The sequence below is a fragment of the Ischnura elegans genome, chromosome 10, assembly GCF_921293095.1.
Source record: "Ischnura elegans chromosome 10, ioIscEleg1.1, whole genome shotgun sequence".
NCBI classification, from domain to species: Eukaryota; Metazoa; Arthropoda; class Insecta; order Odonata; family Coenagrionidae; genus Ischnura; species Ischnura elegans.
The window spans coordinates 39,850,960-39,866,131 of NC_060255.1; the positions used below are offsets into that span (position 1 = coordinate 39,850,960).

Consider the following 15,172-nt stretch of genomic DNA (forward strand, 5'->3'; position numbering starts at 1 on the left):
TGGGGTAGCAAGGAATTTCGTTCGGAGGGGGATCCAAAACCAGGGAGGAAATGTTTTTTTGAATAGGGTACTGTTTGGAGGGCTTAACACTAATTTTAACACTTTTCATAATCGAAAAAGCTGCCATCAAAATGGAAAGAGCAGGATACTGCCGTAAGACCAAAGACTTAAAATAGACAATACCAAAGGCTTCCCTTTAGTTGTGATTGAATACTGATGGTTTTCTCTTGATGTCCTAAACCATCCAAAAGTGCAGTATATACCTACATAGTTATTTATAGAAAATTCATCTTATTATTTTCATTAACGTCAACATCCTTCCCATCTATTGTGGATTGGGGTAACACTTACTGTCATAACTTCAGGAAGTTGACAGTAGGAAAATGATGGATAGGTCACTGCAAATTGGAAAAAGCTGAAGGTCATTCTAAAATCTCTTTTCCTCTTCCATATTCTCTCCATTTCTCTGATTATTGACAATAACAAAAGGGAACATAGAGAACTGCCATAAATGTGACAACAGCAGAGTCATCCACTGTGATATATGATGCAGTCAATGGTTCCCATTCCCCTAGCCCTTTCCTGCCAGCGCCAACAGTTGGAAAACATTTTCCGTGCTATGAGAAGCATTAGAATACATATTTTAAACCTCTCTGTGCAGAGCTCTTTTTTGGGGTGGAGTTACCCTGGTATTTTCGTCCTTCAGATTTGGGACCCAGCTCAAAGGGGTGCCCGTCCCGTCCCTTGCCCCGCCCTCTGGACTACACTCTCTAACCAATCATAGCACAAGTTAACGGTCAACTAATAGTGTTACCAGTCTTTTTTCAACCAAACATTGTATTTGATTTTTAATAGTTTACTCTTCTTAAAGAATTACTAACATTTTTTTTAGCTTTGTGGAATTTTAAATGGGTTTCTAGCATTAAAAACAACAAAGTTAGTAAGTACAAGGTAATAAGGCTATAAGTCCTGAAGTCCATTTTTTTTAACGCTAAAACTTCGTTTAAAAATTGCTTACCCACAGAACAAAACAAATAATTCATTTCAAAGTGTACCAGAATTGTAGTGCGCAAAAATATATTTCATTTAAAAAACAATTTACAGTACATATAACCACTTCGCAACAGATTCCTGCGGTGAGGATGGTCACAAATGACTGGGAGGGTTGGGCTTAATTGCCAAGGAGTGGCCTCAAGGACTCGCAAAACTGGGTCTTAGGCCAGGCCTGAATGCATCAGACAATTGCTACCTTAGCGGTCACTTCCCTTCCCACTCGTCGGCTAGAGCAGACATCCAGTCGTTTGCATTGAAAAATCTGTGACAGCTACACCCGATGTCAGGTCTTCAACATATGAAAATGACCGTCGGCTCAACCCGATATCCGGCGGGAAAGGGCTAAGGCCAATGGTACACTCCCCCCAAAAAGCAACACCTACCCCCCAGACAGTAGTATCATTATTCTTAAAATTACCTCAATTTGTTATAGGTACCCTCCAAATATATTACCTTACACAACTTGTGCCATACATCCGCAAGTCTCATATTCTTAGGAGTATGACTAGGAATAAGAGCAAGTCAAATATAATAATATTACGGCATTTAAGAACATTAACAGCAATATATTTTATTATCTTACGTAATCATTTCTGTGCCGTCCACTTTAGGTGGACTGAGCCACAGACATACAGCAAAGCACCTTTCTACAATTATCAGTATTACCACAAAAGTGTACCACCAAGTACCACAAAAGATAAAAATTCATACATATTTACAAGTGTTACAGAATCCATTACTCTGAGAACATTTTTACTCAGCAGAGGATTACTTTTACCAATTGGTGATCTCAGCCACACAAATAAGAGTACTTTCAAGGTATTTTGATTCATCTTTTGATGAAAGCTGCCAAACAAAATTTTAAATACCTTAGGTAAAACTTGGCATTAGAATTTAAGTTTACTGCATTTTGACCAGTGAACATGTTTTCGAATTCAACAGAAGAGAGCATTAGCTGCTCTGTATATCTAAGATTTAGACTAGAACTTGGCATCTGTGATGTGAAAATAGCAATAAAAAGTGAAACTAAGATATATATCTCTTCAGGACAAGTACAAAACACTTATAAAATGTTATTTATACTGAATTACCAAAATAGATTGAATAATGAAATCACGAATGAGTTTCCACAAACGAATATATGAAAGATCATTCTCAACAATGAAAATGACTCATGATGTGTTTATATGTGCTTGAATAGTTTAAAAACTAAAAATATACCATATATATGCACGTACCACATGCCTTTTTGCATAAGATGCACCTTAGCAAAAATGATCTAAAAAAATCACTTGCACAGCAAGATTGCATCATTCACTGGAGAGCGATACACTAAATATTCACAAAAATTACTGCGCAGTGCATAGAATATTTTGATAACTTCCTGAAAATCATACAGCCAAAATAATTTTTCATACCTATTCTCCAGTATCACAAGCTCTGGATTTTTTATGCTACTTATCAGGAAAACTCATGTGGTACCGGCATAGATTTAGTAGTATTCATCTTTGTGCATTTACGTCCATTTTTTCAAATGGTACATTAATTCACCAGCGTCAGCTTTACACATTTATTTTAGAGTTAAATGGAACAAATATTATTCCATTAAATTGAACAATGGGGAGCGTGGGAGCCTAGTGGGTAGAGCGCTTGGCCGACGATCGAGGGGAAGGGGTCCTGGGTTGATATCCCAGGTGAAGCATTGGTACACCCCCCAAACAAAATCTGCAATGGGAGAGGTGGCCACGGGAAAGGAAATGCCTCCCCTACTCTGAATATGTGAAATTAACATGTCTGTGGCTTAATTTAAGGTGAGCTCTACCCTTACCTATCCAAACTGACCCTCGGATTAATTCACTGAGTGAGTGAGATGGAATTATGTGCTTGCATGAAAAAATTGTCAGAAATTTATTAATTTTACTTTCAGAAAGGTTGCCTATGTAATTTCTCCAGTCCCAAAATAAATTATTCATCAAATATAGTACGTTGAAAAAAATTTGGATCGAAGAAGACGCTAGGTTTCAGTTCAACAAACAGAACACTCGTGTCAATAGTAAAAAAAATTAAAGTTATATTTAAAATGAAGCAGGAAGAGTTTATGCAAAATTTATGCCTTCTCAAGAATGTATTTCAATGGCTAAAGGCAAAATTCTAAAAGGTGGGGTGATTAATAATATTGAAACTTAAAAATGAATGATTGGAAATGAAAATCATTTATACATATTGTTTTTGAAGAAGTCAATCATAGGCTTAGCAGGGAACGCTCAGCAATACCACTCGGCCATGATTGCTCTCCTCAGAGCTTTGATTTTGTGTATCAATTAACAACTAAAACAATACTGATGAAATACTTGCTAAACAATTTGAACGTACAAGAAAGAGTGGAGTAAAGAAAGTAGGTCTTCGTTCAACAGTTGAATGCACCAACTATAAGTCAGTTATTCAAAATAACGTGCATGTTCAAATACCCTTTTCCATAATTAGCTTTACAATATTCAAAATATTTTTATATAAATCATGATTGCTCACCTCCAATCACTAACACATGCATACATATGTGGAATATGTATATACATTTGTAAGAAAATAATATACTTTGCCACTCCCATTTTTTTTCAATTATCCATCATATCATTGAATACCTACCATGACCAACTAACGAACCCATCATAATACCTTAGTGGTAAATCAATACAGAGGAATGCTTCTCAGTTATTCACATTCAGCACTTTCTAAGTCTTTTCCCATATTTGCTCACATGCATTATCTTATGCTCCGAGTTGACTATGCGAAGAAATCATGACCTCGATTGTCGATTTTCAATATGTATGTTTTTTTAGATTCAACTCTTTTTGATACCAAAATATTGAGTAAAAATTGATTTATAACTTTTCTAAATTACATCCTTTCCAAGACTTTGCAACTTGATACTCTAAATTGGACTTTCTAATGCTTGCTGAGAGTAAGTAACAGTTAAAAGCACATAAAATATGTGAGTAAATATATACACACAACAGCTGCTCAAAAGATAAATGATCAGATCTGGTCGATACCTGTCCATTGATCTTTTTCCCATGATCAGAAAATATTTCCTTGGTAAAAAATAATGCATTTCCCTCTCATTTCATTGCTCAAATTTATGCATCTTATTGCCGTCTTGAGAAAAGGATCTTCATCAATTCTGTGATGTCTTTGAGGTTATATGAGGGGTTTTGGCCGCTTCATAGCTCCTCGAGAGATGAATATTTGGACCCATCGAAGAACAAGTAGTTTCCATTAAATCATAGAAACTACGTCGAGAATAACTTCAGGGAATGGATAAAAGCTTGAGGAGAAGTCCAGAAAACTAAGAAACTTCATCCAAGATGACTGGTACTCATTTCCATAAGGAAGCTGCATAGTATCACATTGCACCACATCACCAAAAAAAAACTGCCCTTGTTCTTCCTCAAGCACACATTCAGTTCACTTTGTCTCAACGTTGGGAAGACAACTCTTAAGAATAGAAAGTCAGGACGGATGTCTGGTTGCCCCTGAGAATCAAGAACGGTGGCATTCCCCGAGTTAAAGTCTCTAACCAGGCCATGTAAAGTGGTGCAGATACAGTTCCTTTCCGTGGCATCGGGAGTGTCCTGTGAAGTAAAGACACAGATATTTAACCCTTAGGCTGCAAGAATGTTTTTAAATGTTTTGTACACTGACAGCTGGAAACACATTTTCAAACGTTTGACCATTGCTTGACTACCTACTTCAGTTTCCCAAAATTTTTTAATGCTATACCCTTTTTCCGAACTGACGGCGGCTGACCTTGAGCGTGCTCGAAACCCACCCACTCTTCTAGCCAATCACAGATGAACAACAGGAGAAAGTGTGTTGGAGCCCGCAGTCTCTCTCCGAACTCCGTGCAGTGCAGATCGCTCGCCAGCTAGCAGTGTTGCCACACCGAATCCGTGGAGATCACTCAGCGTTCATACGAGAATCTTCCGCCACCCCCGAAAGTTCCATTTTTCCCAAGACTGGCAACGCCGGTCGGCTGGGGGGAGGGGAAAAAGGAAGGGGATGAAGGGGAAAGGAGAGGGGGAAGGGGCAGTGCTTCTTATTGGCTACTTGCTATTTTCCACCCAGCCGCCGTCAGTTCAGAAAAATGGTATAACCAAGTAGATCCCAAGTGCACTTTCCATCACTGTAGGGATCACTAATGCGGCTTAAATCTCCCCAGCCATCCCATAAAAACAAAGCATTTAAAAATGCTCCCGCAGTCTAAGGGTTAAGTCAGAGGCATACATAGATACTCATTCAAAAGGTGGGAGCTCTTGACACCCCCTATTACATATTATGTAAACCCTTCCAATTCAATCAATTTTCCAAATATCGTGCTCCTATTCTCGATTTATTTTTTCTGTTTGGTTCTCTTTTAAATGGTAGGTAATGAAATGATATTTTGTAATTTGTAATAAACATAGAACTGTGAAATAAAATGTGATTATTAAACATGGAGAACACAAGTATCCCTACTCGAGTAAAATCATTTGAACCCTTGCATCATGTTTCATGAAATATGAATTATTTTTGTATATCATGTATGCTTTAACATTTTTGAGCTTTCAAAATAATTATATTATTCCTCTAAATATCTAATGCTAAAATTATGAAAATCCAATGACGAGATAAACTCGTCATTGCACGGTTTGACGTTGAAAGTTAATGACAAGCTAGACTCGTCATTCCTGCACAAGGGGTTAATCCCACGATAATGTGTATTTTTAATTTACACCTATGAGAGTACACATTTATGAAGGAATATAACTGCTTGCCAAGGCTTTCCGTGGAAAAATTGAGGGATTTTTCTTCTTATGAAAATCTTCCCCTTCTGTATATAGATCCAATTATGGTTTTGCAAGTGGTGGTCCACATCACCCTGATGACGGCATGGGGTTTCATCCATATCCTTACCCTGGAGGCATCATGACCCTTCCTCATGACGTGTCGTTGGGCTCTCATCACGGCGGCACTTCCTTTCCTTTTTCTCCCTCGTCTCCGTTTCCCCTCCCGGGGATGACAGGGCAAATAAGTTTTTGGTGCATGGTTCCCTGCCCTTGTGTGCTTTACCCTTCTAAGGACCCACCCTGGGTCCTCATCCGCTGCTTGCCAAGGTCATGCCCTTCTACATGATTCAGTTAAGTAATCCTAACTATAGTGCTATTTAAAGTTAACTATCATCTATAATTTTTTCTCGATTTTCCAGGTTCCACTTATATTTACAAACCCCTGATTCATGGAATACACATTATTGAAAAATAAAACACATGTATCTTGAGCATTTTGAAAGACAATGTATCTGCACCTTGAGCATCTCAGGTAAAATGTGACTTGCATGCTGCTCCGCTCTTTTATGCAGTCGCAGATTTGTGCTGACTCGCTCTCGCACGGCCCATCACTACTCATGAAATCAATTTCATAGTCACAAATGCAGACTAATTCTGGAACCTAAAAAATATACAGTTGAAGACCTCAAATCCGGAATACAGAAACCCGGAAAACCAGAAATCCGGAATGTTAGAAAATTCCTCTGCATAGTGTTTCTACTTGCCACCTCATGGCACCACTCTCCAAGCCTTGTTCTGGGACGAGTAGGAAGTTAGCACATGCTATGAACATATGTTAACAATCTAGACAGGGGCATGTGGGAATCTCAAATATCAAGCACCTGAGCCTGAACGCATTTATAATTAATTAATTAACAAAATATCAAAGTATTTGCACAGATTTACTGTCCGACTAAGGGAGGTATCGATAGATATCGCAACGTTTGCTAGTGAATGCTATCAACAAAAGCTATTGAGCATGAAGAAAAACATGTATTTATTGCTCGTTCTCATCCATTATTAAGCACGTATCGTTTATGCTGTGGAAACTACGGTCGTGATTTGACATATATTGCTTTAAAATTCTCAAAAAAAAAAGTGTACCACTTTTTCCGCGTGCTGAAGACCAGAATAACCAGACACCCTTTGGTGCCAAACTTTCCGGATTTGAGGTCCTCAACTGTATTAACAAATTTTTCACCAATGAAAGTACTCACATGACAATAAAATTGGCCCCAGTTGAATGTTCCAGCAATAATTCTCTTAATCTCATATGACGATTTGTCTTTTCTTTCAGTGCCAAGAGTTCTGAATCCTTGATGAATAATCCTTCTGTAATATTAAAAAGGGAAAAAATTATGTGAATGAATCTTTTCATGCCTATTAGATCACTAGTTACAAAACAGTTAACTAAAATTTTAAAAGGCAGGAATGTGGCAGTATGTCACATGGCAAACCAGTTCACTAATATTATTTGAGCTACTCTTTCTGAACAATTAAATTCTTTCCTTAGCTTGAAAAAATAACTTCCTCATCCAGCAACAACTTGTCTACATTAATTTCAACAATTTCATTTTCAACCCCAGATGTTACAATTACAATTATAATCTTTGATTCCCAACAACAATATAAATTGACATTCGCCACTAACTAAAGACACTCAGTAAGCTAGAACATTGTGGATAATGTTTGGTACGAGAAACTTGTTCATGCATTTCATAAAAAACTATCATTATTCATAAACTAATTCTGCAAAGAGTGAGGAGAATAAAATCCTAACAACTAGGGTAGAGGAATGTTAAAAATTAAGTTAATAATTTCAGCAAAGCTTCATACATGTACCTAAAATGGAAATAATTGGAAGAATTCCTTTTCATACTCCAAGAAATAATTTCAGGTTTATTATGTAAGTAGGCTGTATAAGATGTTTTCACTCATTTTCAAATAGCTAACTGACCCATTGACCAATATTGTGGTAGTTTACCCGGCTACCATCTTCAGGAACTAAGAGTCTAAACTTGGCCATGAAGCCAATCAACTAGTTGAAATTCAATGAAATCATTCCTCGCAAAAATTTTTTTGAATGTATGCACTTAATCATAAAAGAATAACTGATGAGTACAGACAGTAGCGGATCTATGGGGCTAAGGGGGCTATAGTCCCCCCACACACACACTAGATAAAATCAAAATTTTTGGAGGTGGTCACTTTGTACAAAAGTGGCCACCTCCAAGCTACATTTTCCGATATAGATAGGTATTATCCTACTTTAATGAATTGAAATACAAATTAGCTTTAAACTTGGAGCCCATTTTACACGCTTTTGGTATGTTAAATCCAGAGACAGATCCAGAGAGGAGCAAGGGGTGAGGGGCTATAGCCCTCTCTATAGCTATAGCTAGGGGCCCCCCCCCTAGAGTATCTAATTCACACTAAATAAAATGGTAATTTTTTTTGGACCCCAACTAATGCTGGAAGTTTACCCCCCCTTAGCCCCCACTTATCACTATCCAGGATTCACCACTGAGTACAGAGAAGTATAAAACACAGGGCAAATTAATTACAGATGATGAATTAATTACCTTCGCTTTCATCAATATCAGATCCTTTGACTCTGAATGGTTCAATTAGTGCCTCGAATTCCTTCTTTGTTTCTTCCTTGGCTTTCTTTGTGATATCTGGTAGCACAATCACATCACTGTAATCAATTCTGAACTTTGATAGCAAAGCTGCCATGCTGTATGAAAAAATGAAGATTGTTCATTAAAAACTTGCTTAAATTAAATATTTGTACACTTAAAAATCAGATTAAAAAGAGAGAAAATTCCTTGAATTATTGTTCTATATTCAGAAGTTATGAGAGCTCTATGATTCAAAAAGGAGAATTTCTGATATATGCAAATCCGCACATTACATGGGGGATTGAGGATTTCTCAAACAGGAATACACTTCTGAGTGGGGACCGTGGGGGTTCCCAAACACTTCCTCAATCTTCTTAACCCTAGAGTGGAGTCACCTGATCTCCAAGAGCAGCAATTAGATCTTCCTGATGATGTGCAAAGAAAAGAAATGATATCGGACAAAGAAGCAGCATAAGAGCTACTCATACAGGGTAAATATGTAAACAGTAAACGGAGGGTAACCACCCTACTTAGAGGGTAATCTCCTTCTAAAGACCTCTAAAACCTCACATGAGAGGAGATAATTATTAACAGGGACACAGGACAAAAGGAAACCCTACCAGTGGCGTGGCGAGGGGGGAAGTCTGGGGTGTCCAGACACCTCCAAAATATAAAAACACATTTACATATTTTTCTTCATAAAAGAAATCAAAATATTGAAAAATCATGAATTTACTTAAGATTTTTTAAATGAAGTTTTTTCTATTATGAATCTAATCAAAATTAGTTTAAAGCCCTCTATAAGTACCCCATTTTTTTAATTACCCACCTGGTTTTGGACCTCCCCCCGAGCAAAATTCCTGGCTATGTTACTGAACCCTACCCTCACGGGCCACAATCAGATAATGAGACACTTGCACCTTCAGGGAGTTAGTGACATAGCTGAATGTAGATAGCATGAGGAACATGATGAAACAACAACTCATCTTTTATGTGTCTGCCATCATGAGGATACTTTTTTGCAACAAACAGGGAACATTATATTTGTCCTAAAATTACCATTACTTTCCATTTTATTAGCGTCGATTGTGGTAAAACTTTTAGGAGGATGGGGTTCCAGAGGGTCTGGAGGGTATGGTATACCTTCCAATAAAATGGGGGTCCGGGCCTCACCCGGAAATTAAAAAAAATAAATCAAGGACACTGTGATTTTAAAGCATTTTTTACCCCATTTAATGCTTATTCATAATAACCTCATTAAATTCTCTAGGGGACACATCCTACAAATATTGGGCGGGAAGCTTCCTCACAGGATCGATGCCAGTGTTCCACTTTGATGACAAATAGCAAAGGTAGCTCATCATTCAGGAATGTTCATAAAATGGAAATCAATAAAGAAAACATATCTTACTTTCTTTGGTCCCTTTCCAACTCATTCTTCTTGTTTGCCAATGAAAATATGCGTAGCTTTGACCCAGCAAACTGAGAGCGTGTCGTCAAAATGTACGGAATCAGAAGAGTCAAACCTGAAAATCAAGGGAGGAATATTAACACTTTGTTTTAATAATTTTATACTAAATCAGGGGTGGATTAACCTTAAACCACCAGATTTATGAATGCCCAATAGTTGCTCTTCACTGCATGCCAGATTTCATTCCTACTGCCCTGTTAAAAATTACCCATTAGTCCCCATTGAAAAAACCTATAGGGAATGATATTCCCCATTAAATTTCAATGGGGAATATATTGTGGAATGAATATCTCTTATGGGTTTTCAATGGGGAATGAAAATCTCTCATGTGTTTTCAATGGGGAATGCCAAGTATTTTCACAACTTTTAGTAACTATGGGAAATATATATTTGGAGTTTAAAATACCTAAGTTACATATTTTGCCCATTATATTACGAAATTATTTTTTAATATAATGGGTTAAATATCGTATTTTGAAACTTGTATAATATTCTTAAGGATACTATTTTTTTTAATACGACCAAAGTGTCCAAATGGGCATGCCAGACACCAAGTGGAAGTTTTTGCCAGAGCCCATACCACATAAAAAGGTTAAGATAATTGCTCTGGGGAGAGAGTTCATCACATTCTGTGGCACTTTGATATAGTAATTAAGCGATACCTCTTAGTAATAATGCATCTGAGGTGAGATATATGTAGACAAATGGCTTTCCTATACATATTCATCATTTATTTCTCAGCATTGCTTTTTAAGCAAGCTAAATAAAAATTTCCACTGGTGAGGCATTTTAAAGAAAGTATTCTTGGCAATTTTTCTAGAAATTAAGGAGAGGGGCAGAAACCCTAGAAACCCGTCATAAATTTGCCACTGGGCTCACCTCAATACACTTTTCACCAACATTAAATATGTAAGTGATTGGAATCCATTGGAATTGCAGTTAGCTTTTGTAAATGGGAAACACATGATGGTTTGTACCACCAAAAATGGAGCCAAAATCAATGAAAAGGTATTGATAATATTTCATTAGAGATGGGTCGAATAGCAGATTTCTTGAACTCGAATATCGAATTCGAATATTAAATCATTGCTCGAATATTCAAATACCTCGAATTTCGAATATGTACCTCGAATACTAAATGATGAATGCTGGAATGTTTGACTCGGTTGCCTATGCAACAGGCAACACAAGATTTTGGGAAGTGATTTTGATTTCCTTTAAAGGATTCGAACAGGAATTTAGCTGATTAATGGAATATTTTAATTTTATGGAAACAATTGGGCATATAATTAATTCAACTAACATCGCTTTACCCCCACTCCTGCTGCCAAGTGCTAGCTGACAATCTGAGGCATTTTGTAAAATACAAGCTCTTCTCCACCGATTTTCTTCAATTATTTTCAGTCCATCTTTGGGAAATCTCACGAGATAAGAAGATGAATTGAGGCTAGTATTCAAGGTATTCGAGTATTCGCGGATACTATTCGCACATCTCTATATTTCATGAAACAGAATAGCGGGCAGTTGACTCACCTCCATCATCATATAGCCACCAAACATCAATTGTGCCCTTTCCTTGTCTCCTCTGGAAGATTGTTATATTATTCAGTACTTCTTTTGAGAGTGTTGTGCCACCAGGACCAAAATATATATTTGCACTTGAAGGCTTCCTTGCTCTGCCTTCCCGTTTCTTCTTGCGGAAACTGACAGTAATATGTGATCCTTCGGCTCGATGGTTATTCTCCCCTGCTGACGGATCTCCACATATATGTCCACCTCGTTCTGCCTTGGGTGATGATGGAGGGCTACTACCCTCGCTACTCGTCCCATCTGAGGAGTGAGGAGGAGAAGATAATGAATAATTAAGATAATATAAGGCTATGATTAATCATGGTAGCTGATTAAAGTCAAGCATTTATGTATAATGGCACGAAAAATTAACACAAAACTCGTTGGCATCTGAAAGTGGCCGGCTCAGGAACTATTTGAAGATGTCCATCTTCCAAAATTTTCCCCTTGTAATGCTCTCGTATGACCAGGAATTTTCAAACCATAAATTCCTAGTTCCAAGGATATTAATCATATCTTTCGTGGTATGACAACGCTTTAAAGACCCAACTACAAATTCTTACTCGTATTCTTCGAAGTATGCTTCACTCACGTCTCAGCTGGAATAGAGGTTACTCTCGTTGGGACATCTATGAATATAGGAAATGGAATAAATAATGTAATATTTAGAATTTTATGTATGAATAATGCACGTTTTGTCAGAAAATTTAAGCGTAAGACTAAAATTCTGTTTACATTTCTGGTTTTTAAATTCCTGGTTGTATGAGACCATTATGAGGACAAAAATTTGGAGGATGGATGCCTTCAAATAGTTCCTGAGCTGGCCTCATTGAGATGCCAATGAGTTTTGCATAAATTTTTCTGCCACAGCTCATACACACTCCTCTACTTCAGCATTAAAAACAAGTTCAGGTCATTATCTCAGCAGGGACACAAGTTTAGGCACAAATTTCAAGCATATATGTACATACATACCTTAATGTGAGCTCAATAAGCTATCTAAGAGTAGAAATATGTGTCTCCTACTTGTGGCTACAACTTTTCATTCATTTAACAGCTACAAAAGCAATGTTAACTCGCTCACTTAGCGAGCACAAATAAGGGCCAGTGATTGATTTCGTATTATGTGTTTGTGGTATAAGCATTATCACATTTGCTGAGTCCAAAAATCTGAGGAGCCACAATGCAATTGCAGTTGCCACTAAAGAAACGATACAACGTTGTTCATGAGTCACATGAAAAAGATGCCTAAAGGCTCACTCTGCAGCAAATATATTGACAGATTACCTACCAAATGAAAAAATTTAGTGAGGGAAAGATTTGCAAGTGCAAGTTAAATGCAAGAATTTTGTAGACTTGAGCAAGGCTGCTGTCTACAAGTGCGAACAGAAATGGTAGAAGGTAAGGACCAGGGATAGCTCAGGGAATGGGTCTAGCATAAATACCTAGTAAGGAATGTGTATGTATCTTTAAAATAACCATAAACTTTTTGGGATAGTGATTTAGCCTGAATTTGGTGAAAGTCTTGTAGGCACATTCTACATTCATGTTGATTGTTTCCACTCTGTGGTAATACGAGGTAAGTTCAATAAGTATTGCAACATATTTTTTTCACCGCCAGTTTTGGTTGAAAAAACTTTGCATTCCTTATGAAATATTTTCAAACATTCCTGTGTCGTCTTGTAAAGTTGCATTGACTTCTGATAGGAGACCGTGCTATATGGAGCTATTAAAATAATTTCTGTGATGGAGGTGCATTCCAAACAATGGACAGTGGTTGAGTTTCTTTTGGCGGAAAACCAGGGTAACTTATTTATATATTCATAGGCACTTGCAGCATGTCTACAGTGATCTGCTAGAGGAGAAAAGCGCAGCTCATGTTTTTCATCATCGCCGCTACAGGGATGATGAAGAAATTATTGATGCAGTAGGACCTTGGCTCCGACATCGTAGATAATCAAATACATAATTAAATTATACTATTAAAAAAGTAATAGAGGTTAAATTTATTTCATTCATCTCCTAATTCTGACAAAATTATGTACCATCAACGATTCTTATCATCTTTTCCCTATTGCACAGGCCAAGTTTTCAGAAGAGAAAATGCACTAGTGGATTGGAAAAATGAAAATATGTTGGTACATTTATAATGATATTGCCTGGTCCAGAAATGACCATAGTTTGTATAGTTCGACTAAATACTCACTAGTGATCACAACTTGACTCAAGATTAAAAATCACTACTCATATATCCCTAATAAATCCATGAGTTTTTATCCAAAAATATGCATGAAATGCATCCTTCATATTCTCAAAAGCTCTCTACAATCACGGAAGTATATTGTAAGTGGAAAAATCACTTCACCAAGAAAGCTATCACGGAAGAGGCTAAAATATCAATCAACTACATATTTATATGATATACTAAAATACGATTTTACTGTACAGATAATTAAATTATGTACAAACTATGTATCGAGAAGAAGGCATCCAATAGGAATGTTACAACATCAAACACAACATCCATTAGCAAAACTACTCACACATCCTGGCTCCACAACAGTAGCAGCATGCATGGCAAAACACAAAAATACTGTAAATATCAGTAACATCACAGCATGAGAATAAATTAACTTCAGAGACAGCAATTTTGCTTTTCAACTAGCTAATTTACTTCTATGCTATCCAAAAAAGCCTAGAAACTTACCACGATAGTTGAGGCCAAAGTTCAATATTGCCTTGAGTTGAAATAACTCTGATCCAAAGAAGAGAGAGATTACTAGTGACTACTTAAGAATCAGATTTTTTCAATACAAAATCCAATGGATGTTATTCCATTCTAGTGCAGAAATTTCTAATAAGGCTTTGTAAATTCATGGGTGTAGAATTAGATATAACGACTACAGGAGAAGAGGGAAGAAAATGTTTATTACATTTCAACTAAAGCTTGTATTGGTACAATTAAATAATTCCAAATTCAAGAAACTCCTCTAATAACTCCATTGAAAATACCTAATGGCTAAATAATAATTAAACATAAATTAATTAACTATGTACATCAAATTAAATGCAAAAAATGCATGAGAGATTTCTGATAACATTTTACCACAGTTTTTTATTAAAAAATTCAAAATATTATGATATGATACTAGGCTCTAGAGAAGATTCTTCAAGACAGTACAATAACTGATAGAATCAACAGTATGGATCAAAATAAGGAGAATAAATCGAACATGCAGGGAAAATAGTTACTTTTCCCATCACAAACTGAACCATATGTGGGGAGAGGCTGGGGATACTTTGGAGAAGAATAGGATAGGGAATAACTACAATTAGATGCAAAGTCAACCTCTATATGTAATCTACTCCCTTTATGCTTGCAGGTGAGCTTTCGTGAGAGCCCGGGTGGTACCGAGTGAGGAGGTGCATGGGTTTACCCAGCCAGGGGCAGGAGGGGGCAGCTGCCCCCCCCCCCCCCCTAGAAGCAAAAATCGCTTTCTTTCGCAAAAAAAGTCTTTCAGGAAATTCAGACTAGATTGAATCAAAAGTTTTCGACAATTTTTCTTTAATATTAGTTTCAGTATACTAGTTTT

General features: G+C 36.9%; 1 protein-coding gene across 2 annotated transcripts in view; it reads right to left on the minus strand.

The window, feature by feature from the left end:
- Positions 1–1,598: 1,598 nt before the first annotated feature.
- The window catches only part of LOC124167073 (solute carrier family 12 member 3-like), a 255,017-nt gene continuing 241,443 nt past the window's right edge, over positions 1,599–15,172 (minus strand). For both annotated transcript variants that reach the window (XM_046544865.1, XM_046544863.1), the window contains exons 16-20: positions 11,544–11,840; positions 9,951–10,065; positions 8,501–8,655; positions 7,136–7,250; positions 1,599–4,685 (exon numbers count right to left, since the gene is read on the minus strand). In XM_046544865.1, the coding sequence (XP_046400821.1) occupies positions 4,550–4,685; positions 7,136–7,250; positions 8,501–8,655; positions 9,951–10,065; positions 11,544–11,840 (818 nt within the window). In that variant the 3' untranslated portion in view covers positions 1,599–4,549. The remainder of the gene's footprint in view (positions 4,686–7,135; positions 7,251–8,500; positions 8,656–9,950; positions 10,066–11,543; positions 11,841–15,172) is intronic.